General features: G+C 40.8%; 2 protein-coding genes across 8 annotated transcripts in view; both read right to left on the minus strand.

The window, feature by feature from the left end:
• LOC141577132 (ankyrin repeat domain-containing protein 26-like) overlaps window positions 1-4,516 on the minus strand; it is a 49,363-nt gene extending 44,847 nt beyond the window's left edge. For 2 of the 4 annotated variants that reach the window (XM_074361179.1, XM_074361178.1), the window contains exons 1-4: window positions 3,669-4,513; window positions 1,453-1,605; window positions 791-842; window positions 343-412 (exon numbers count right to left, since the gene is read on the minus strand). In XM_074361179.1, the coding sequence (XP_074217280.1) occupies window positions 343-412; window positions 791-842; window positions 1,453-1,483 (153 nt within the window). In that variant the 5' untranslated portion in view covers window positions 1,484-1,605; window positions 3,669-4,513. Of the gene's footprint in view, window positions 1-342; window positions 413-790; window positions 843-1,452; window positions 1,606-3,668 lie in introns of all 4 variants that reach the window. The other 2 variants (XM_074361180.1, XM_074361181.1) reach the window with 2 other exon arrangements.
• A 53-nt stretch (window positions 4,517-4,569) lies between these two features.
• On the minus strand, window positions 4,570-25,830 carry LOC141577133 (uncharacterized). Of its 4 annotated transcripts, none has more exons than XM_074361186.1 (10): window positions 25,684-25,830; window positions 22,053-22,140; window positions 18,949-19,035; window positions 17,913-17,963; window positions 11,312-11,598; window positions 10,519-10,633; window positions 10,183-10,356; window positions 6,642-6,748; window positions 5,200-5,337; window positions 4,570-4,684 (listed from the first exon to the last, which is right to left on the minus strand). In XM_074361186.1, exons 5-10 carry the CDS (start codon window positions 11,524-11,526, stop codon window positions 4,603-4,605), a joined length of 831 nt encoding a protein of 276 aa, XP_074217287.1. In that variant the 5' UTR covers window positions 11,527-11,598; window positions 17,913-17,963; window positions 18,949-19,035; window positions 22,053-22,140; window positions 25,684-25,830; the 3' UTR covers window positions 4,570-4,602. The 4 variants fall into 4 exon arrangements, with proteins under 4 accessions (XP_074217287.1, XP_074217285.1, XP_074217286.1 ...); XM_074361184.1 differs by having other exon boundaries at window positions 11,312-13,509; XM_074361185.1 differs by having other exon boundaries at window positions 11,312-15,379.

Here is a 25,830-nt window from a genome sequence, read left to right on the forward strand (position 1 = left end):
TTATACAAGTGCTGTCAGTGTGGTTTGAAAGTCAAAGAATCCTTATCCTTGGCCAAGCTTCACACCTCCTCTGTTGTGGGAAACCTTTCCACAATACAATTTTCCTGTCACGATCTATTTTCTAGTCCATTTTGCTTCAGCCTCATCTTCAGTATTTATCAAAGTAAAAAAAAAAAAAGAAAAAAAAAACCTGCCATATTTTCATAAAATGGTTTACTCTGACCAACTTTCTCATACAAACATAAAACAATGATAAGCAGAACACTGCTAAATTTTAAGAGAAAATACTACACAGAACTAAATTCAGAGCAGAAAAATTAATTTCACAAGAAAACACTTTACCTTGGGAGCAAGATCTAAGTTACCATCTGATGGAGGCAGTGAATCATCAATATCATGTTTGGGTGAAATACTTTGGAGAAAAATACACATCAAAAATGAGTGAGTTCATTTCTTTAAACAAACAAGTCACACAAGTCTATGCTGAGGGATGAGAAAGCAGATTTGGGAGCCAGGCTGCCTGATGGTTAAGTCACATTTCAACTACTTGTTAACCATGGTATCATGGGTCAACTAGTCAACCTCCTTAAACTACAGTTGCCTAATTAACTAGAAGTAAGCTATAACAGCACAGCTACTCTGCAAAGCTGTTGTGGGGACTGTATGAGGTAACAAATGCTAAGTACATAATACGGTGTCTAACCCACAGTAGGACACTCAAGAAGCCTTGTTTCTTTTCTCTGTGTTCCCTTAGTCAACATGTAATTTTTAAAAATCCATAAAATCCTACCTGCTTACAGAGATGTCTTCAAACCTCGGTGCAACCTTAGTCACTGAAATCTCTATTAAAGAAGAAAGTAAAATAGTTTATACGGGCAATAGAAAAACACAGAACATTGAAAGTATAAGACCAATGTTTTTGTTAAAAAGCATTCCATTGGGACCACACCTGGAGACTACACACTTGAGTGAATACTGGTATACTCCTGGTAGGTAATTAATGCATAAAAACCACTTCCCCTCCTTTATATTTATCAAAAAAAAGAGGGTGTTTATCCAAATTTGGTATTTTAAAGTGAACTGCTGTTTTCAAGGACCAAAATCCCAACCAAACTTTATGAGACTCACAAAAGAATGATAATCATTAGTAGAATCAGTATCATAAACTGACAGTGTCAAGCTTACATAGCGTGGTATTTCTGGACGACACCCACGGGACAAACCCACCCCACCATTTGGCTTTGTCAGCCTCGTGTTATCTGGGCACGGTCATCCCTATTCGCTCACATACGGTCTAGGGCTGCTTTCACACTGCAATGGCAGACATGAGTGGATGTGACAGACATCACATGGCCTAAAATATTGACTCTCTGGCCCTTTACAGAAAAAGCTTGTGCATCCCTGCTTTATGTCATAACAGGAAACCCTAAGACTCAAATCGAATCTTCTTACTCTTCTGCTCAACATTCTTCACTGAATCCATGCAGCTGCCATTGCTGGTTCCCAACTCAACAAACACTTCTTCTTCGTTGTCCTTGCTGGACAATTGCAACTTTTCTTGGATATTTTCTGCCCCAGGATGAGAAGAAGGTAAACTCTCCTTAGCTGCAGAAAGAGAAATGATTGTTTTACGGTCATCACAGTAACTGCATTTCCTTTCCCAGTGGCTGCTTTAGGAATGAGCATGTGATGTAGCCCAGCTAATAAGATGCTAAGGGAAGTCTACGGAAGCGTCTGTTTCCTTCCTAGTTACAGAAAACATGCAGAGAGAAGCAGCCCTCCTCGCCTGCGGATATTGTCATGTGAGAAGATGATGCTTGGAGCTGCTGCTAATCAGCAGACCAGGAAAGGCGACATCAAACACCAGCAGCCTCACAGCTGAGGGAGGGACAGCATCTGGGATCCTGATTTCATCACCAAACCTTCTAAACAATCCTGACTCCTGTTGCTGTAGCCACTGTTACTTAGGGCTCCTATTATTATTTGCAGCTAAAAGCATTCTGACAAATTTCCCAAGGTCTACAGCAGACCTCCTCCTTTCTATACTACTAGAAAGGCTTTCAGAAGCATGCCTGAGCTAGGTAGTCACCTCGTTCCCAATCATTCCTACAGCATCCTTTCTGCACCAACAAAATGAAACTCATAGATCCCGCAAAGTTAACTGGCACATCTTAGCCTTTGCACCGCTGTCCTTTCTGCCAAATGTAATCTTCAAAGATGTTCCACCCACCAAACACGGCCCTTCTGCCTCCTTCCCTGGCAAACTTCTACTCGCTCTGCATGGCTTACCTGACATCCTACACACTTTTAAAAAACTTCTTTCCTCACCATGGACTTGAAGTATTTGGCACATGTTAAATACCAATAAAAAATACATAAAGACAGTTACAAAGTCCTCGTGGGCTCTGGGACACAGTAAGCACAGAATAAAGTAAAGCCAATCATAAAAATGGTGATGACAGTAACAAGCTCCTGGAGGCCAGGAACTGTGCTTTTGACCTGTTTGCATTCTGTAACGTCAGAGTGGTGCTTACTACCTAAAACACACTTGATAGTCATCTGTTAAGTGGATGAATTAACAGATAAGAATGTTTTCTTTGAAAGTCCTGTTAAAAAAAACACATTAACCAGGGGCAACTCTGTTGTGTTATGAGCACCTTGAAGACCAAAACTCTGTCTTTTCCATCTTTGTATTTCCTACAACAGAAGTTCTTTGCTTGATCAAGGTCTACCAAGTTAAAGGTGCCCTCATACAGTTCAGACTGAACAGCACGCGAGGGGTCACACCTAGGAAACAGTCGTCTTTTTTTTTTTTATGTGAAGCACTTCTGTGCTTTTATTACAATTTGTTGAGTCCTGAGTTGTGCTATTTGAATACTTATTATGACAATCCTTCAACTAATGGCAATAGAAAACCTTGTTCTAACAAAATATAGTTTCATGACAAGTATCCCCAAAAAAGAAGAAAACATCTGACTCTCATGAAGGCAGCATATCTCATTGTTTGCACTTCTGAGGAATGAAATTGGTGAGGGAACCCTTGTTCGTGTAATGATGTGAAAAGTAACCAGTGCTTCTCAACAAGGCACTGCTTTCCTGACTTCTGCCCTATCACTAGGTACCTTTAAAAAAACAATCTCTTATTAGTATGCTGCACACTGGCCCAGCTGTGCAGTTCTAATTGTTGGCCATTTGTTTACAGCACCAGGAAGGTATTGCCGAGCTCCCAGTTTTAAAGACAATCACTTTTTAGTGAGACTAATCACTATGCAATAACTAGCATTCATTTACCCAATGTAATCCATTTGCTGTAAAAATTAAAGATCCAGTTCTGTAACAAGGCCAACTTGTTATAATGTTACAGGAAATGTACAACAAAGTAAAAAAAACCTGTTTTTCATATCTACACAAAGATATAATATGGGATTTAAGGGGCCATGATTAAACAAATGAATTTCTTTTAAGACAATATTGTCTCAGATTTTAAATTACCTACAATTAACTTCTTAAATACTTCTGAATACTAGACCATTAAGAAAAAGTTAATTAAAAAAATAAAAACATACATGAAATTTACACACTGGCTTTCATCACTGCCCTTTCATTATCAAAATTTCCTCAATCTTACTTCCGTATCTACGGTGGGCCCAACAACAGTAACTTATTACCAGAACTCTGTCCTAGGTCGCTATTTTGAGGGGAAGTATTCGGTATCTTTCCGGCTCTGTAGTCGACAATCAGTTGGTAAAGGCTATGTATAAAGTGATAAATAAATATTAGTACTTGAATGCTAATATGAAAAACAATTACCAAATATATTAAGTTCTTAGATTATTTCAGACAATATCAGAGGTAATATCAAAACTTCAATTGTCCCATATATTTCAAATTTGTACAATCTACACTTTTAAATTTATGATGTATACTTAAAAAGGAAAAAAAGTAAGGTGAAGTAGTCATGAACTGAGTGCAGTACAGCTCAGTAAAAGTTAACTAGAGCGACCGTGACATACGGAAAGTATCTCGAACTCAGAAGTCCCAGCTCTATAACCAACAGCTGTTTGTTCCTGGACAAGGTGCTTCTCTTCAGCTCAAAGTCTCCCTTTATAAAACTGGGATCTTACTGTCAGGCAGTTAGTTATTAATACTCGTAAGAGTATTATGAAGATTTAATGAGATAATGTATCCCCCAGATGCTCAGAGAAACAGTGGAAGAATGGAATAATTTGTTCTTGAACTTTAATGCTGGAACTATTTGAGAATCCCAAATAAAACCCAATGTGTGTTTTTTTCATAGGTGTAACATCTAAATGTGGCAGTTTTCAGAAAATGTTACAAATTACGGTGACTAGCTGTTCTTCGTGGTTTATAATTCAGGGCACCTCAGCTACTATATAACTTGTAGTTAAACTTATTTATAAATATATGACCTCATACAAGCATATGTATGAGAACTAAACAAGCTGTCACTCTTAAGTTTACGTGTCCATCGCCACGAAGACCGCGGAAACTGGATCAGCACAGGCATCCCGGGAGAAGAGGTCAATCATGACCCGACTGCAGGACCAGTTTCTTTTTCCTTTTCTTCTTTTAAAAATTTTATTAAAGGTCTTTAGAGAGCAACATCCAGACCCCAGACCCAGCTGCCGAAGAGATCCTGTTAAAACCAGTTTTAGTACCAATGCTGCAGAAACAGAATCAAGGGAAACAAGAGAACGATTAGAATGCCCTCGCCCTGCCCCAATGCCTTGTGGGAGAGGACTGTCACTGTGATCTTAGGCAATCCCTTAGGTTCTTGGAAAATTCAACAGCAAGATTACAGAAGAAAGTCCCCAAAGGAAAATACAGGATTTTCTGCTCTACTAAACATTTTAAGACCCAAACAACTAGTTAGAAAAATCAGATATGTGACATTATTTGTACCCCATGCATTGGGGTTACACTGGAATGAAATGGAGAACAGCAGGACCCTAAGGATAAACACCTTACAAACCCTGAGATAAAGAACCCTGTGCCCACTGCTCCATCTCACTAGTCTGGCCTTTTGCTGGTTTCCAGCTGATGATGTGGAGGGTCTCACTGCCATCCCCAAAGTGCCTGCTCCCAACTAGGAACTCTCACCTGTCACATAACAAGTAACAGTTAGGTCATTTTCAACCTCAGTTTAGAGAGAACTGGCACTTTAATGTAAACACTTACTGTTCAAAACCATTACAATAAGCATATTCTTCAGCAGTCCGTCCGTGTGAATCTAGCGAATCGGCATTAACACGTTTCTCAAGAAGCAGCTTGACTATGTCCGGTGAGTCATGATACACAGCAAGTATGAGTGCTGATCTAAAATAAAAGAGACAACTTCACCCTTAGGAACTTAGTTAGCTTAACTTAAACAGTTAATTTGATCTATTTTACCAAGTTAATATCCTGCCCACCCCTGGAGAACTGACCATTTACATGCTTGAGTGCTCATCTTTGCAAATTACCTCGAAGGCCAAAACAGAGGGACAAAAAGGAAGCCTCCTGTCCTACTTGGGTAGCACATAGTAGAAGTTGCTAATTTAAAGTTCTCTGATGGAGAAGGATGCTGAGGTCACTTATCTGAAGTAGGTAAAGATTTAAATAAAGGATTCCCCATTTCTTCCCTCGTCTGAAATACAATACTTTAAAATCAGCTAGAGGTCAGGTAAGGAGAAGCTGTTTGCAGGCTGAAAACAGTAATATGAATAAAAAAGGCAATAAAAATAGTCACGGCTGCAGTTAATCACGCTGAGAAGCATGTGCCCGGCACTAACCTGAACAGTCTACGCATGGTCTTTCTTAGGCACAACCCCCCTTGAAGGATGTACTACGACCCTCCTTTACGTGACAGGAAACATACTGGTTGGTGATAAGTCATGTCCCCCAGGTAACACACCTGGCCAGCCGGAGAGCTGGGAATTCAACCTCGTCTGACTCTAAAGCCCAGCTCTTTCCTCTTTATCATCCACCTAAGACTTGTCTTCTTTAAAGGGAATGTTTATTCAATAATTAAAGCTATTTTTCTTCCTTCTACCATTATCAATTAAAAATAAAAACACCAAACTGTACTAGAAATGAAAAAGGATAAAAACTGACGAGCCCACAGTATCTGGTCATAGTTACTCTCTTAGTGATACTCACTCAGTGATAACCTAATAACATCAGTATCCTTCAAAGAAAGTAAATTAAAGCAGAGTCATCCAAAAAGCAAAACAAACTCCTCTTTGTTTAGTATGCATCTTTTAAGAAAAAAATATATACCAAGAAGAGGTTAAAACAAATTATAAAAGAATGAAGAAATTCAACAGTCTCATAAGGTAAATAAAAACTAGAGTCCATACTAATAAAACTAAAATGAAACCCCTGAACTATTTTAAGACTGTATGACCAAAAAAATCAGGTTGCAAATTACATCAGTCACTATCATAAAGGAAGATGAATCCTGCTGCATACTTTTCTTTGTGACACCAGGCAGAATAATTGTTTTCTACCTAACTGATGATGTGTTGATTCTAACTTCATCCTCTTCTTATTAAGTTAATCTTTCTGATTGGCTGTTACTATTCTAGAACAACATTAACATTAAACAAAAAGAGAGAGAGAGAGAGAACAAACTATTGTACCTTTGCAGCTTGTCAACTGCATGTACATTTGCCCCGTTCTCCATCAAAAATTTGACCATTTCTTCTTTGTTCTTCCTGACGGCGAGTAAAAATGGTGTCATGTTATACTGTAAAACAGTAAAAACAGTTGACAATGTACAAAATTACATATAAATTTCAAAACTGAACTTAAAAACTTAAATCTTTGAACTTAAACATACACTATAAAGTAAATAAAAAGTAGCCCCTTCTTCCTCGCCGCTCTGTGCTCCTTCTCTTTAAAAGGTTCCTCCTTGACCTCATCCAAAGTTTCCCTGTGAAGTCACTCTCTGAAACCCACTTCAGACATTTGCTGGTTCCAAGAACCTTCGCTTCTATTGCAGCGTGTGTCAGGCATTCTCTAGTTACCTTACTGCTCAACTACTACTCCCGACACTCTAAACACTGCTCCAGAGAGAGAACCATTTAGCTGCCGAATCAACTACATTTCTAAGGAGCCACGCTGAGGAGAAAGATACCATACTGTCTGCAACATGCATAACCTATCCAATTACAACTACGACTGATCTCATAAAGCTTGCAGACATTCCAATGGGAATATGACTACTTGCATGTAAAGAAAAAGTTTTTCTTAAACCAACTTATAAATTCTAATTTGAAAAATTCCATCCCACTCTTAGGGATTATTATAAAATATGAAGTAGACTATAAATTAATATAGACTATCTTTAAAATCTTGAAATATTTATCAAAATATACAACAGAAATTGTAAATTCAAATGCTTACAGAGGCAACATAGGTGGCCTGAGTAAGTGAAGGTCACAAGTGAGGACAGCAAACTGGAGAACACACGCCCCACCGAGAAGGGGCCACCTCTGCAGAGCAGACCACACAGGCCTGGGCTCAAGGGGGACCAGATTTGATTCTTTAGGAGAAGTTCTGAAGTGTAGATTTCTGCACAAGTCTCCTAAATTTTAAATGTTGACTCAATGTGTGGAGACAAACTGAACATATCCAGGGCCATGTTTAGTCTATAGCCCACTTGTGTTTTTATGTTTGCTGTGTTTCCCAAACAGTTGGGTATAAATCAACTATTTGTATGTAAAACCTTGCCTTTCTTTAGAATCATACGTCTTACACACAAAAACACTGGGCCCCAACATGTAATAAAAATTGTGATTAAGACTCATAATACCCACTTCAAAAATGTTTCCAATGCCTACTAAAACTACAATCTATCTGTATCTAATTCTCCCTGATTGTTAATCAAATGGATAATTAGGATTAAGGATTAAGAGGTATAAACAATCAGGCATAAAATAAGGTACAAGGATGTACTGCACAACATGGGGAATAGAGCCAATAGTTTATAATAACCGTAAGTGGAGCATAACCCTTAAAAATTTGTGAAACACTCAACTGTATACCTGTAACATATAATATAGTACATCAACTATACCTCAATTAAAAAAAATATATTGTAAGATAAATACACTTTAAAAAGTCTCATAATAACTGCTTCAAGAATTTTTCCAATGCCTACTAAAACTACAATCTACCTGTATCTAATTCTCCCCAATTGTTAATCAAATGGATAATTAGTTCATGAGATGGCCGAAACTAAATTATTAGAACAATTCCAATTTGTTACTAATGTCATGGGTCTTGATGTTTAAAACTGCCATCTTGCATGGTATACTTATATATAATGCAATATAACTCAGCCATAAAAAAGAATGAAATAATGCCATTTGCAGCAACATGGAAGGACCTAGAGATTAACATACTGAGTGAGGTAAGTCAGAAAGTGAAAGAGAAATCCCATAGGATATCACTTAACGTGTGGATTCTAAAAATGCGATACAAATGAACTTATTTACAAAACAGAAATAGACTCACAGACATAGAAAACAAACTGATGGTTACCGAAGGGGAAAGGGGGTGGAAGAGGAATAAATTAGCAGTTTTGGACTAGCAGATACAAATTACTACATATAAAATACATGAACAACAAAGTCCTACTGTATATACTAGAGGGAACAATACTCAATATCCTGTAATAAACCATAATGGAAAAGAATATGTGTGTGTGTGTGTGTGTGTGTGTGTGTATCTGACTAAGAATGTATATATAACTGAATAATACATATAACTGAGTAACTATATATATAACTGAATGAGAATATACATAACTGAGTAAGAATATATATATAACTGAACAACAATATATATATAACTAAGAATGCATATATAACTGAATAAGGATATATATAACTGAATAAGAATATATAAATATAACTGAATCACTTTGCTGTACACCAGAAACTATCACAACACTGTAAATCAATTAGACTTTAATTTAAAAAAAAAACTGTCATCTTGATTACGCTAGAGCTCAGTGAATCTAACAGATATATTGCAAGAGTCCGTTACACAGCTTTAACCAAAAGAAGGCTCATGATTTCCTATTATTGCGATCAGAAAAACCCTGTTGACCTAATGACCTGGATGGGAACAAAAGGTGCAAAATCTTTAAAGGGTCCGACTCTACTTATTGAATCACTCACCACAAGCAAGTTTCTAAGACTGAGTGCCACTGAATGATCAGTGGTTAGAAAGGAAAAGGAGCTATTCTTCCAGGCAATAGATACTGCCAGTAATATTGCCAATAAACTCCTCAGTCACAGAGGAAGAGACGGGTAAAAGTCAGGCTAACATGGCTGGAAAGCAGAGCACTGAAAGCAGTAGCATCTATCAAACCCCCGCTCTTCCAGAGATGTCTTATTTTTGAGGTCTGTGAATTTACATGCATTACACGAATCCATTCAATAGTCCTTAACCAAGGCTTGTATCAGAATCTCAGGGAAGTATTTCTAAATACCTGCGTCTAGACCTGAGTACATTTATTCAATCAAAATCTTCAGGGGAGAGTCAGGAGAAAAAGCAGGAGGACCAGCTGCGCCATCACTTGCTCCCCACCTACAGCCACAGCCCCGCATGGGAGCTGCACCAGGCTGAGCGTGGAAGACCCCAAGGTGAAGGTGTACGTGGAGGGCCACGTGGCCACCAGCACAAGCGAATGCCCCTTGGCTGTCAAACAGGACCTGACCTCACTTGCCCAGATTCAAGAACCTGGGATCCTGGGGTGCTCAGGGCCTGTGGCTTGCTGCCTCCCCTGCCCAGGTGCAGTCACCCAGCTCCCCCTGCTGGGTACTGGGTTCCTTCCTCCTCCCACCCATCCCCAGGCAGGCACCCAGCCCCTGCCATCACTTCACTCCCCGCAAGCCTTCATCTTCTGTAGGCTCTGAGCCTACCACCCACTCCCAGGCACTTCCTAATGGGAAGTTGTTCCTTCTGGGGTACAAGTGTGGCTGGGAGACAGAGCTCTGCCCTTTCTGTGGGCACTACCTCTAGCCTCTGGCCTTGGCTTTGGAGTTGTTTCCATGATAACAGGGCCTGATGTATTGTATTCAGTAAACATATTACTATAAATAAAACACCTATAGCTAGAAAAGAACCTGTATTGCAAATATCTTGTAAATAAAGTCAGTTGAGCTATACCTCGTTTATCGCCTCGATATTTGCATCATAGCGGAGCAGCTCTGCTGCAACTGATGTATTTCCAGCCAAGACGGCGTAATGCAGAGCAGTGTTTTGAAAGTCGTCCGCAAGATTTGGGTCAGCACCCTGTTCCAGCAGGATACTGACACACGCTTCTTTCCGGCATTGTACAGCCTGTTGGTATCGCAGCAAGAAACAGACTGTAAGTGCCAGGCATTCCAAGTTAACATTCCTCAAGTCCCAGCAGTTCATTATATTTAAAACAGGTAAATTCATTTTTATTCTAAGTAATTAAATCAAATCCATCTCACGTGGACACGGTTGGCTGCTACACACCTTGATGAGAGCTGTCTTGCCTTCCTTGTCACGAGCATTCAGATCACAACGCCACCCTATAAGGAGAGTCACCACTGGTGACTGGCCGCTGGTGCAGGCTAAGTGTAGGGCAGTCCTGTGAACTTAAGAGGACTGTTTAGGAAATTAGAGCATACTAGTTCAAAGATACAGTTACTCATGTAATTGTAAACATTCAACAGCATGCTATTCCTACCCCTTTAAAACTAACATTTAGTCTTCTTATCTTAGTTCTTTCTATGGGGAAAGAACAGTATTTATTAGCTCTTATTACTCACCACATTAATGGAAGAACTACCTGTTTGAATAGAAAGGGCATGCCGTTGAGATTCAGCTCAGCTTGGGTCTGACTTCTACTTTAACACTGTCACTTATTAGCTCTCAATTAGCCTGTCTGTGCCTCAATTTCCTCATCAACAAAATGGGCATGAAGTAGTAGTTATCTTACAGGACCCCACTGTGATGCTTAAATGAAAAGCTATGCAAAATGTCTGGCAGTTCCTTGCACAAAATAACAGCTCAATAATTGTTAGGTAATATTATAATTGTTACCATTACTATTTTACAAAGACAACATTTCAATTCAGTAAAATGACAGTATATCTACTTTGCTGCTGCAAGGATGCGAGAGAACACTGTACTTCAATGATTCTAACATGCTCATTGTCTCACACTTCAACACCTCTGACATGGGAAGGCAATTTAAAATTCATGTCTTACAACCTTATTTGGCAGCTCCTCCCAGGCCCACCCCGCCCTGCCCCGCCGCTGTTACCTGTTGTTCCTGTCTCTGCTGTGTACGAAATTCTTCTTATGTAACAGCAACACCTCCACTGTGTCCAGATCGCCAAGATATGCGGCTTTGTGGAACTTCTTTAGTTCGTGCTTACGGATGGGATACCTAGGCACGGGGTGCTCATGATCCCTGTGCTCTCTCTGACGGGCGCTGAAGCCCACCCAGCTCACAAACTTAGCGAGTCTCTTCCTCATTTGGCTTATCGCCTTCCGACACCGCTCACTTCCCTCCTGGCCTCTTGCCGCCTCCCGATCTCAGCGCTGGCGCTACAGAAGAGCCACAGAGGTCTCACTTCCACACCTTGGCTGCGAAGCTCAGCGGCTCGGAATGTTTCATCCGGAACAGTCGTAGCCTAGCAACAGCACTGACCCTCAACTGTCCCTCAACTGTCCCTCCAGAGCCAGTGTCCCTGTGAGTGCGCACAGAGGCCCAGAGGCCCGGTGCGCACGTGGGAGCCTAATGCATTTCAAATCTCTCCAATTGCTTGTGGGCCATTTTGGATTCCTTTCAAATGTTGGTGCTAGGTGGCTGAGTGTTTTGGGACATTTCCAAAAGTGAGGCTTGCCCCTGAGAAAGTCATGTTTGTATGCAACTGTGGTTAGAGTGGGGTGGAACCAAAGGATGCTGAAGGCCTAGTCCCCCAGAGAGCTCCCCACCAAAAATCTCTATCTCCTTATCCCTCAGTTTATTCCTTTCCCCATCCCTCTGGGCCCCAGCCAGTCCCCAGGGAACTTAGCAGATGCAAACAGCAGAAAGCTGTTTTCATGGTTTCAGAGATTGTGGCAATATGTATCATTAAGTACAAACTTGAGAAACCAACACACGCTCTCGATGAAATGAAAACATGTTTCCGCACGCCTGCTGACCCTGCTCTGTGGCTCAGCCTTATGTTTACACGCTTTCTTCTCTTTATTTTATTTTTTGCTTTTATTTCCACCAATTAAATCTTGAATCAATCCAAGGCTTATTTGGGAGCTTGGTATAACATTTGAGAACTTTTTAACCACATAACTATGAAAACACCACATCAGTTACTCAGCAAGGCCATGCTGCTGGCTGACCACTGGCAGGAGGAGTGGAAGGCAGGGCAGGCCTCTTCTTCCTGCCTAACTCCATCCTTCCTCCCTCAGCTGGCTAATTATGGTTTCTGGCCCTGCCAGGATCAAAACTGCAGGGGGCGGTAGAGTTCCTAAGTGGCTGACCCTCCTGGGAGCTGGTCTTGAGTGGACTGGACCTGGCAAGTGTTTTGAAGCTGACTCTCTCAGGGGCATTTCTGTGCCCATACCTGCCCTCACCTGCAACTCCCCTGACCTAAGTGAATGTGGTGTTACTAATTTACCCTTTTAACCTATCTTTTCTATTAGCATACACTGTTATTTCCCTCATCTTAAAAAAAAAAGATGCGTTCACCCTCCAGCTGTGGCCCCATCTCTCTGCTCTCCGGCACACACGCCTCCTGCCCCTGCAAAGGAGCTGTTCCCATTCGCTTCCTCTGATTCCTCTCATTTTCCATCCAAGCAAGCATGTCCACTGACTGCAACTGCTCATGACAGGGTCACCCAGCACCCACCAGGTGCTGACTCCACGGGGAACTCTGTCCTCTCCTTGCACGGCCCGGCAGCCACACTTCCCACCGCTGCTCTCCCCGACTTCCTCAAGCCCTTTCCTCACGGGGCTTCCCAGGCCTCAGGCTGCTCTGGTTTCCTCCCACAGCCCTGGCCGGTCTTCTCAGTCCCAGCCCCTGGATGCTGGCACACAGCACCCCTGAGGCTGTCTTCTGGCCTCTACTACTTTCTGCTGCTGCCCCCATCGGCCTTAGGGCTTTATGTATTCTCTAGAAGTTGACAACTTCCAAACTGCTATTTCCAATCTAGACCTCCCTCCTGTATTCCAGACTCAAATACCCATTGCCTGTCAACGTCATCTCTTGGAAGTCTAATAGGACTTCTCCTGGGCCGGCCCTCACCTGTCCTGCCCTCTCCTGTACCTGCCCTCACCTGGGCCTGCCCTCACCTGGGCCTGCCCTCGGGTTTGCCCACCCCTGGGCCTGCCCTCTTCTGGTCCTTCCCTCTCCTGGTCCTGCCCACTATCTCCCTGGCCTCCCCTCACATGGCCTGCCCTCTCTCCTGGGCCTGCCCTCTCCTGGGCCTGCCTCTCCTCGTCTAGCCCTCTCTCTCCTGGGGAAGTAAGCCAGAAAGAGAAAGAAAAATACCATATAAAATCACTCATATGTGGAGTCTTAAAAAATATATATATATATATACACATATAAATACAAAACAGTAACAGACTCATAGACATAGAATACAAACTTGTGGTTGCCAAGGGGTGGGGTGTGGGAAGGGACAGACTAGTAGTTCAAAATTTGCAGATACTGACAGGCATATGCAGAATAGATAAACAAGAATATACTATATAGCACAGGGAAATATATACAAGATCTTATGGTAGCTCAGAACAAAAAAGAATGTGACAATGAATATGTATGTTCATGTGTAGTGAAAAATTGTGCTCTACACTGGAAATTGACACATTGTAAACTGACTATAACTCAATAAAAAAATGTTAAAAAAAAAACAGTGCTCCACTCAGACCTACGGTTACATGCTGATCTTTCAGGGACAAAGACTAGGTTGGAACCTAAATGTGCAGACTGGGAGAGAAAAGGGATTTCAACTACTCTGACCACTTCCTGTTGAATGAAACAGAGAAGCCAAGCCCTCACATTTCAAAGGGTGACAGGAAGTCAGGGGCCCGGTACGCCCTCTCCCACCTAGGCCTGGGTGGGAACAGTGGGCAGCCCCAGCCAGGGCCACAGGCAACAGTAGCCTCAGCTGTGCCCATCTGGACAGACTGGCATGGCCCCACGGGCTCTGGGACTGCAAGCCCCATGGTGGCCATGGGGGTCATTACCATTCTGGGCCTCTGTGGCCTCTCTGAACTCACCCCTCCCCAATCCCATCTTTCAGGGAAGGATCTACAAACCCAGCCAGAGGGGATGCAGGACAGTGGGGCAGAGAACAAAGTTCATTCCAGGCATCTCCCAGCCTCCCTGCAGCCCCACTCTCTGAACCTGAGCCCATGTCAGTGCAGAGACCCCTCCCACCTCTGCCTCCTCACATCAAGAGTGACCTATTCTTTGGAGAATGAGGGTGGGGTCAGACCTCAGTCTCTGGCTGTGACTTTGACATCCAACTGCCTCCTCTCTGCCCCACCCACCCTGCTGCCTGTCACATGGCCCCTCAGGTGCCCCTTCAGTCTCCCACCTGCACTCCTGCCAGGAAGCTCCCTTCCTCCCTTAACCCCTCCAGACTCTCCTGGAGCTAAAGCCTGGACCCACCTCTGCCTCCTGCCTTGGCCAGGCCGGCACTGTTACCCTCCCTCCATTTCAAGGTGAAGAAACTGAGGCTCAGACAGGGTCACAGTGAGGAGGTGGGAGTACCCACCCCTGAACTCACAGACTGACCCCAATCTCGTGACCCTGGGGTGACCTGCCCTGCTCAAGGAGAGGGTGCTGGCCGTGTGCCAACCGCTCACACCAGGAGGGGGGGCGCTCCTGGCCCGGGTGAGCGGGGATGCAGCAGAGCTGTCCTGGCCTCAGGAAGCCAGCACCGCCCACCCTGGACTCGCCCCCATGTGAACCCTGGGAAGTTCCTTCTGCCTCTAATTTCAGTTTCCCCATCCTTCCTAAAGCCCCTGGCTGGCCATCGCCCCACACAGAGCTAGGCCAGCAGGTGGAGAAGGGAGACTGAAGTCTGCACCCCAGTGTCCACCCGGCCTCCTGGTGCCAGCACCTCTGCTCTGCTGTCTGTGCACATGCTGGCCTCCTGCCCACAGGGACTCGTTGCTTCTTGTTGCCTGGGCCCAGCAGTGACCCAAGGTCAGTCACTGTTCTGCAGTCCCCTCCTGGCGTCCTTCCTGACAGGTCTTCTAGGCACAGCAGGAGCTGGGCATGGGTGGCTTCCTGGTTAAGAAGGCACCATGAACATCTCCTTTCTTTTCTAATAGAAAGGCAGTGACTTCAAGAAAATGATACTTCCGGGTAATCTAGGAAATAAAAGATAAACCTTCACAAATCCTGTTCCTGGAGTCTCAAGATCCTGGTAAGATGGGAAAAAAAAGCTTGATAATAAACAATGAATTCAAACCCTAGTAGTACGCTACTTTACAGTATCATGTGCAAACATCTGACTTTCCAGTCTTGGAGTGGCCCATTTGGGACACTAAATGAACCAAGGTCACCATTTTTTTCCACTTTTTTATAGGTTGTTATGCACCTGAATTATGTGTATCCATGACACAGAAGGTAACATGAACATGTAAACAATAATAGTATACACCAGAAACTGACAAGCATTACTATACACAAAATATTTAGAACAAAATGACAATGACACCACTACACATTAGCTTGTGGAACCTCAATAAAAATTCATAAGCTGAGAGTATCTAGTGAGTAAACAAGAAATACCAACTAAGCTACGATAAAACTAAGAAAAGTAGTACAGAAAAGAATGTCATAGAAAGAAATGAGAGACAGAAGTTTTAAAAAATCCTCAATTCGTCTCTGAAAAGATTAATAAAGTAGAATAATACTTTCCTACTAAGAAAAAACAGAAGCACACATAACATATTAACAGGTTAACACTTTAAGTCAGCCAGTTTATAAATCTCCGCCATCTTTGTCGCCTTCCTGTCTGCCCCTCACCCGCATGTTCAGACAAACTGTTCATGCTGTTACTTCTACCACCGTGTTCTCATACGCCCACTCCTTTCACCCCGGGGGCCCTTCCACACCTCGACTGCACTCCAGCAGCCGCCCCTTCGTTACACTGTCCAAATCTTGCCTTCCTCATTCCCTTTTATACCAATACTAGAGCTCTCTTCAACACAAAGCCAAACACATCAGTCTCACTCACAAAAGCCATCAAAGACGCCTATTTTTTTAAAAGCAGAATGTCAGCCAACCTCTGACCCTAAGTAAACACAGGAAACAGTCCGCTACACCTTCTCACCTCCCACTTCTGTATCACTGGGTCATCTCCTGCTCCGAGGGGACCAGCCAGGCGCTTTCACAATCATATTCCCCTCAGCCTACAGGACACTTCCCTTGCTTCTGCCTCTCAAATTCCTATTCATCATTCCAGTCTTAGTCACATCTTCCATGAAAGTACCTCTGATCCATCAGTTACAAATTCCCTAATTTCCCACAATCCTTTGCCACTCTTACTGTACCTCTTTTGTAAAACACAATTCTACCTGCATTAGAAGTTTTAATTTACATTATCTGTCTCCTTCAAGAGACTGCAGTTCTTTGGGTGATGACTGTGTTTTAGCCATCTGTGTGTAACCTTTAGGAACTAGGACAGTGTCCTGTAATAAGCAAATACTCCAGAACTCTAAAGTGTACAGTCAGAATTGGATCTGGCAGTAAATGGTAATAACGAGACTATTACTGAGAAATTTATCTTCACTGGAATTCAACGAACTGACTTCTCCAGACATATTACCCACAAATCACTATAGTGATCTTGGGGAAGCATTCTTCCTACATTTTCCTCAATCTTTCATGTAATGTCTGCAGAAATTACTTTCATAACAATAAACTGAAAAATAAAAATGCAATAAATGCAACAAACCTAACAGCCAAATTGGCTGAACACATACTGACACTACAAAAATAGTAATTAAGGTTTAGCTGAATTAAATATGAAAAAGCCAAGCAAGCGTTTATGGAAGTTCCAGAAACAAATAATCTACACAGAATTAGGGTAAAGGTATTTAAAGGAATGTGTTGGCCAAGGAGTCCAAGAAATGAGTCAGTGTGTTAAAAGGGTAAAACAATCCAAAAATCACCTACCAAGTGATTCTCTGAACCTCAGGAGGGCTATTTGAAAACATCAAGTCATAGGAAAACAATCCAATTCAAAAGCGGGCAAACGATTTTAATGGACATTTCTCCAAAGACGACATACAAATGGCCAGTAAGGCCAAGAAAAGATGCTCAGCATCACTAATCATTAGGGAAATGCCTATCAAAACTACACTGAGATGCTACCGCACGCCCACTAGGCTGGGCACAATCAAGAAAACAGACTACGACAAGGGTCAGTGAAGACGTAGAGCCTTGCAACCCTTTGTGCACCGCTGGCAAGAATGTAAAATGATACACCACTATGGAAAACGATATGGTGTTCCTTAAAAATTTAAAAATAGAATTACCACTTAATCCAGCAATCCCACTTCTCAGTGTATACCCAGAAGAATTGAAAGCAGGGACTCAAAAAGATATTTGCACACTCATGTTCCTAACAGTATTATTCACAATAGTCAAAAGGTGGAAGCAACCCACGGATGGATGAATGAATGGATAAACAAAATGTGGTATATACATAAAATTGATTATTATTTAACCTTAAAAATGAAATTCATTTACAAAAATGAACTTATTTATGAAACAGAAAAAGACACACAGACAGAAAACACATTTATGGTTGCCAAGGGGGAAAAGGGGTGGGAAGGGATAAACTGGGAGTCTGAGACTTGCAGATACTAACTACTTGATAAATAGAGTAAATACCAAGATTCTTCTGTAGAGCACAGGGAGCTATATTCAGTATCTTGTAGTAATCTATAATGAAAAAGAATATGAAAAATAATCTATGTATATGTATGACTGAAACATTACGCTATATGCCAGAAACTGACACAATATTGTAAACTGGCTATCATTCCATTTAAAAAAACAAAAAGGATGAAATTCTGACATGTGCCACAACATGGACCAATGTTGAAGACGTAATACTAAATGTAGTAAGCTAGACAAAAAGGGACAAATGTGGCTTGACTCCACTTATACAAGATACATAGAATAATCAAATCTAGAAAGGAGAATGCTTAATGGGGCTGAGTCAGGAGGAGGGATGGGGAGTAACCGTCTAACGGGTACAGAGTTTCAGCTTGGGAAGCTGACATGGTACTGGAGATGGTGGTGGATCGCACAACAATGTGAATGTACTTATTGCCACTGAACTGAATATTTAAAAATGGCTACAATAGTGAATTTTATGTTATGTATATTGTACCACAATTTTATAAAATCAGTAATTTTTTACTATCAAGTAATGTCATGGAAATTATATATCTGTGACAAAGACTTAAAATTCTAAACTGTCAAACTTTGCTGCATTGTGCTAAAATTATATAAATTCAACACAGAAAAACTGGCTACTACTTACTGACTAGAAGCCCACTTTGCTGTTGTGTTCAGCACATTATAATAATTTTTAGGGTGTTAGTAGGTACCTCATTTATAATAACCAAAACACAAGTACAAAAACATAGCCAAAAATTTCATCAGGATCAGTGAAAAGCACCTAAGTTCCTGTACAATGACCTCTCCTGACAATTAGCAGCACAAAATCACAACGGTTTCTTTCACTTCCTACTAGAAGCCCTTGAAAATAAAGACAAAATTGGGATCACTATTAAAGTGGATAAACAGTAATTATGCAGGTCAATGTAATTACTATTTAACAGATACAGTTATCATTCAACATTTTTTAAAACATGGGGTCCACGGAAAAACAAATTGTCAATTATACTCAAGAACTTACGTTCATCTTGATGTGTTCTCTCTGGAAGCTTGCTTTGCAGTCTCTAGGAGGTGAAAGGAACACTTCATCTCTCTCATCCACCAATATCTGAATTAACATATTTTAAAGATAAAACCCAAGAAACAACAAAGTTATTAAGAGTGATCTCTGTCATTTAGATGAGACTTGCTCTGTATACAGAAAGCATCACTAGTTGCACTTGAACAGATTCAAAATACCAAATTGTGCCCCACTTTCACTTCCGTTGTGCCACCACAGTCAATCATGACATTCTTTAGGCAAAGAAATGAAGATTAGGATTAATCCAAACTTGCAGTAAGGGAATAAAATTCATACTGGGTTATGAGAAAGAGGGATGGGTGGGAATAAAAAGGACATGACAGGTCTATCGCGACAGCATAGTTCACAGCCTCGGGTGTGGCCTCTCCTCAACACGCAGCTGCAGGATCCCCTACTCTGCTGAATTCTGGATTCTTACACCCCCATAACTGATGTTCCAAAGGCTTAATACAAGCTGAAGCTGATCTTCATCTACCCCTTCTACCCAAATCTGCTCCTTTCCCTGAGGTTCCTCACAGGCTCATGTCAACCTGAAGTTCAGAGTCATCATTAATCCCCTCTCCTTCAACCCATACCACATTCAAATGATCAGTAAGTTCTCAAATCCACCTCCTCTCACTCCATGACCACTGCCACGCCCAGCTCACGTCCTCACTGAGTCACACCTGTACTACTGCAGTACCCCCCAAGTGCTCTCTGCTTCCGGTGTTCCCTCCTCCTTCTCCACCCTCCTCTCATAGATCCTCCTTGGGTCCACAGAGCAGTCTTTATGAAACATAGTATCACATCAGCTCCTTGTTTAAAAACCTTCAGTTGATTCTGTGTGAAATCATTACCAGTCCTAATTCTTTATAGCATGTCTTACAAAATCTTTCCAAATCTGGATCTAACTTCTGTCTCTAGCCTCACCTGCCTATACATGGACAGTTGTGCCCCCGAAGGGCTGCCGGTTCCTCTCCTACAAGCTCGCATTTCTTCACATCCATGTGCCTTTGCAAATGGCCATCTCATTCCCTGGGAGGACCTCCTGCTTCTCCACTCCCTATCCATGCCATAGGTACTTTTACTTACACTTCAAAATTAGGTTCATGGTGTCATCTACACATAAATTACAAGGGAAAAAAGAGATGTCGGGGTAATGCAGAGACTAAAAGAGGGTAAGAGCCTACACAAATGCTCTGTGGAATAGTGTTCCTGGCCTGTTTCACAATCATACGGCTAGAAAAAAACAAGAAGCCAATAGGAACCATTTTTTTTAATTAAAAATAGGACACCCCTAATCTGTTCCCAGCTAGGTGACAGTGTTTAAAAACTGATACGTAACACTTCACACCCACGACGATGGCTACCGTCAAGAAAACAGGAAACAACATGTGTTGGTGAGGATGTGGAGAAGCTGAAACCCTGGTGCACTGCCAGTGAGAATGTAAAGTGATGCAGCCATTATGCAAAATGGTACGGTGGTCCCTGAGACAATGAAAAATACAATTACCATTTAATCCAGCAGTATCATTTCTCAGTATATATCCCGAAAACTTGAAAGTAAGGACTCAAAAAGTATTTGCACACTCATGTTTGTAACAGCGTTATTCACACGAGTCAAAAGGTGGGAGCAACCCAAGTGTCCATGGATGGATGAACGTAAAAACTAAATGTGGTGTATACATAAAATGGAGTGTTACTTAGCTTTAAAAAATGAATGAAATTCTGTTATGTGCCACAAAGTGGATAAATCTTGAAGATCTTATGGTTTAAGTGCAATAAGCAAGAAACAAAGAGGATAAATACTGGGGAGGGTATAGCCCAGTGGTAGAGCACACGCCTAGCGTACACAATGCCCTGGGTTCAATCTCCAGGACCTTCTCTAAAAATAAATAAATAAACAAACCTAATTACCTATCACCACCAAAAAAAAAAAAAAAAAAAAGACAAATACAAATACTGTTTGATTCCTCTTACACAAAGTATCTAGAGTAATCAAATGCATAGAGTCTAAAGTAGAACGGTGGTTGCCAGGGGCAGGGAAGAATGGGAGTAATTACCTAATGAGTTTGGGAAGTTCAAAAAGATCTGGAGATAAAAGGTGGTGATGGCTGCAGAACAATGTGAATGTACTTAATGCCACTGAAATGGTAATAAATTTTGTTATTTTACAATTGAATAGAAAAAAATTTTTGAAGAACTGATAGGACAAATTGTTGGCGAGAATGCAGAGCAACCACAACTCTCATACATCACTGGTGGAACGTGAAATGCCACAATCACTTTGGGAAAATGCCTGCTAATTGCTTATAAAACTGAACCGATGCCTACCCTGCGATATCCCAGCCTCACTCCTTGGCAGTAACTGCAGGGGAAGGAGAGCATTTCCGTACAAGCGTGGTCACAGCAACTGTGCTCGGAATAATCAGAAGCTGGAACTAACCCGGGTGTCAGTCACCAGGAGAACGGCGAAGCGGTGGTGTCTTCCTACAGTTAAACAGTGCGCAGCAGTAACAGGCACAAGGAGTGACACGTGCAGTGACAGAGATAAGCCTCAAAACCATTACGCTGAGTGAAAGGAGAATTCTACTAGAGTAGCTACTGAATGATTCCACTAATATGAATGAATAAAACAGGCAAAACTCATCCACAATGGAAAAAAAATCGGAAGTGTGTTTATCTCTGGGGGATGGAAGTGGGGACTGACTGTGAAGGGACTTCCTGGGTTGAAGGTGATGTTCTCTATTTTGTTGGGGACTAGGGTTACACAGATGTATGCATTTGTTAAAACTCAATAAATGCCACAATTAAAACTTGTGCATTGCATATGGTTATTTTACCTCCAAAAAATGCCACAAAGAAAGCAACTCTAGTTAATGACACGTGATAGAAATACTTACAGATAAAACGTACCCTGTCTGCAACTTACTTTGAGACATAAGAAATTAAGATGGAATGATGAAAACTTACAGTTTTATACATCAAATAAAAAAAGATGGGACTGATAAAATGGATAGGGGGCTAGACAGAAACATGACAAAGCACACAGAGTAAAATCTTACCTCTAGCATTGAAAAAGGCACCATGAATATCTCCTTTCTTTTCAAATAGTTAGGCAGTGACTTCTTGAAGCTGATACTTCTGAGTAATCTAGGAAAAAGGAAATGACAAACCTTCACAGATCTTTTTCATGGAGTCAGAAGATTCTATTAAGAATGAAAAAAAAACTCTGGATAATAAAAAATGAATTCAAACCATAGAAGTATGTTACTTTACAGTATAACATGCAAATATTTGACTTTCTTGTCTTCGAGTGGCCCATTTGGGCCTCTAACTGAACAAAGGTCATTCATTTTTTTCTACTTTTTATTTTAAAAGTTGTTTGTGAACCTGAATTATGCGTATCCATGACACAAAAGGTAACATGAATATATAAACAATAATAATATACACCAGAAACTGACAAGTGTAACTACACACAAAATACTTAGAACAAAATGACAATGAAACCACTACACATTTGCTTGTGGGATCTCAATAAAAATTCATAAAGTTTCTAGGGAGTAAATGAGAAATAGCAATTAAGCTACGATAAAACAAAGAAAATAAGTACAGAAGAGAATGTCACAGAATCAACAGAGAAACAACAGAGGTTTTTAAAAATCCCCAGTTAGTCTTTGGAAAGACTAATATAGTAGAATAATACTTTCTTACTAAGGAAAAAGAGAAGCACAAATAACACATTAAGAGGTTAACAGGTCAAAGAAGGAAAATATCTGATCATCTCAATAAATAGAGAAAAAAATCATTTGATAAAATGCAGCACAGCACCCGTTCCTGACAAAAATAAAAACAATATAAAACACTCTAATCCAAACTGGGAATGGAACTTTTGTAATTTAATAAAAAAAAAAAAAAAGCTGTTAAAATCCTACAATAAAAGCCGTATTTAATATAAAATGGTAGACACATTCACTTTTAAATCAGGAACGACAGTGCATACTGTCATTGCCTCTTTTCAGTAAAACCCCAGAGCTCCTAGACTTCTGACAGGAGACTGAAAAAAGCATAAGATTGGAAAGGAAAAAAACTACCATGGTCCTCACAAAATATTATGGTCATAATAAAAATCTACACTATTTGAATGAAAAAATACTTCAGCCTCGTTGCTAGATATAAAACATGCTAAACTTAGTAACATGCACCAAAAGTAATCAGTAAAAAATGTCATTTCAAAAAATTTTCTTTAGAATGTTAACAAGAAGTTTAAGTATCTGGGAACAAATTTAAGAAAATACACAAGAGACAAGATGTTATATAAAGTGACAAAGCCTCACCAAAGAGCACAAAGGGCATTTTTAAAAGGCAACCATGGTGCTGGATGTGAAAACAATACCATAAAATGTCAATTCTCCTGGAATGAATCTATAAATTCAATGCATTTCTTCATCAAAATCCTAGAAAATGTATTATTTATAAAGGTATGTGACAATGTGATTCCTAAACTGATATGAAATAGTAAGAGGCCAAGAACAGCCAAAGGGTTTCAAAGAAAAAGAATGACAAGGGAAGAATTTTCTTTCAACTAGTAAATCTTATTCTAAAGCTGTTTTCATTAAAATCTGTGGTATTAGTATAAGGAAAGAAAAATGACCAAAAAAGAACAGAATCCGCAGAAACATCTACGTGTATTTGGGAGTTTGGTGTATGGCATTAAAAATAAGGGAAGAAAGGACAAAATGACAAGTGGATCATCAGTCATCCACATGGAAAAAATATATAAATCCCTCTCTTGGTCTGTTTACAAAAATAAATTCCAGATAAAATGTAAAAAACCAAACTATAAAACTCATATAAGAGGATATCCTTTATGCCATTAAAGTAGGAATGGAAATAAAAGTCACACACACAAAAACTTAACTTTAAAGGAAAATACTGATAATTAAAATGGAAATCACTGAAAACGAATTTAAAAAATATGCCATAACAGCATGGAAGGAGGCACCTCCAACATAAAAGAGCGCTTAGCATCAGAAACCCAGAAATAACAAGAACTTTGAGAAATCAGTGCAAAGGGCAAATCCTTACTAGGAAAATGGGCCAGTGATGTGAACAGATAGTTCAGGGACAAGAAAACCCAGTGTCATTGAACACATGGAAAGCGATGAAGTGTCATGAGTGATCAATGAGAACCATCAGAACTGGCAGAAATTAAAGTCTAAAACAACAAGGCTACGTGTCATGCTCCATCAAATAAAAAAAGACATAAGACGTCTAAATATTAGGAACATGCAAGGATGTGAAAAAACAGCAAACTAAAAACACGGATGAGGAGGATGGAAACAACTAAGAAATCAACTTGGCAAAAACCAGTGGAATTAAGCTACTCTACTGTCTGAAGAATCCCACTTCCGGGGATATTAAGGCACATTACTTAGAGAAACCTCACCTGAGTACCTAGGAGATATGCACAAAGATGTCCCATGGAGCAGTTTGTAACGGCCAAGGACTGCAGACAATCGGAACGTCCACGAATAGGGAAATACATGAACTGTGGCGGGTCAGTCAGTAGACTGCTTTTATTTATTTACTTTTTTTATTGAAGTATAGTCAGTGTACAATGTTGTGGTCAGTTAATAGACTACTGTATAAAGGTTAAAATGAATGAACTAGATCTATACATATAAAGATAGATAAAAATTAATAAAAAACAATTTGCATTTGGATACATACAGTATATCATTATACAAATTTTTAAAATATATAAAACTGTATCTTGTGTTCCTTAGGTAAATGCATATATAGGGAAAATTAAAAACATGGATGGGAAGGAGAAACTGCCCAACTTCACGTGGGTGATAAGCTCAGGGGGACATAACAGGTAATGGGTGCTTTATTTCTAAAACAAACAACAAAACAACAAAGATAGAAGCCAGTACAGCAGAGTGTTCACATTTATAAAATTGGGTTGGTGGGTATACATGTACCTGATGTTCTGTACATTTCTATACATTTGAAATATTTCATAATTAAAATTTTTTAAGTGTGTCGGCAGTTCAGGAGGTGGATGTGGAAAACGCAGGTTACCGTTTCAGGAGTACTAACAGCAGAAGAAAGGAGACCTGATGGAGGCTTAAAAACAAATTTTAAACAGGGAATGTGCTACCTCTTCTCCTAGACTAGAGTTCATGTGTATATGCGTATACACACAGGTACGCGTGCGTGTGTGCACACATTCATTTTCATTTGGAAACAGGAGAATACGAGGAAAAGAGGATCCAGGCAACACCTGCGCTAAGGCTCCTGGCTGCCATTCAGCCTGTAGGTCCTGGCACAGCAGGACCATGTGACATCAGTGCCTGCAAGTTAGAGTGTGTTTTGTTCTTATTATTTTTATGGTATTCCTTTTTCTACATTTATCAAGTTGGCTATAATGGCTGTGAACCTTGACTAATAACAATGATGGACACGTGCTGTTTCTGATTTTACTGGAATAAACAAAGAAGAACTTTATCACAGCAATGGAGCCCATGCACCATGGAGTCAGACTGTCTGGGTTTAATCTCAGGTGCTAGCACTTACGAGGTATAAATTTAAGCAGATAATTTAATATGAGTCTCCCTTTGCTCATTTATACAATGGTGAATGATTAAGGGAAGTTGACTCTTGCCTCCTCTACACCATTGGTCTCACCTGAATGCTTTCTTCCAGGCGGCAGCACTCCAGGCCTGGCAGCATCTCTATAACCCGGTTGGGGCTGAACGGACACAACAGCTCAGTGAACTGCTCTGCGACACACGGAGACGTTTGCAGCAATTCTTGATTTACAACGACATCTTC

This window comes from Camelus bactrianus, chromosome 3, assembly GCF_048773025.1.
Source record: "Camelus bactrianus isolate YW-2024 breed Bactrian camel chromosome 3, ASM4877302v1, whole genome shotgun sequence".
NCBI classification, from domain to species: Eukaryota; Metazoa; Chordata; class Mammalia; order Artiodactyla; family Camelidae; genus Camelus; species Camelus bactrianus.

Coding starts and splice junctions, on each gene's coding strand:
- LOC141577133 (XM_074361187.1), bottom strand. CDS start 11,526: ATGAGGAAGAGACTCGCTAAGTTTGTGAGCTGGGTGGGCTTCAGCGCC. Junction 5,338..6,641: donor GCAGTTGACAAGCTGCAAAG/GTACAATAGTTT, acceptor CTTTTATTTTAG/ATCAGCACTCATACTTGCTG. Junction 4,685..5,199: donor TATTGTAATGGTTTTGAACA/GTAAGTGTTTAC, acceptor CTGTTTCTGCAG/CATTGGTACTAAAACTGGTT.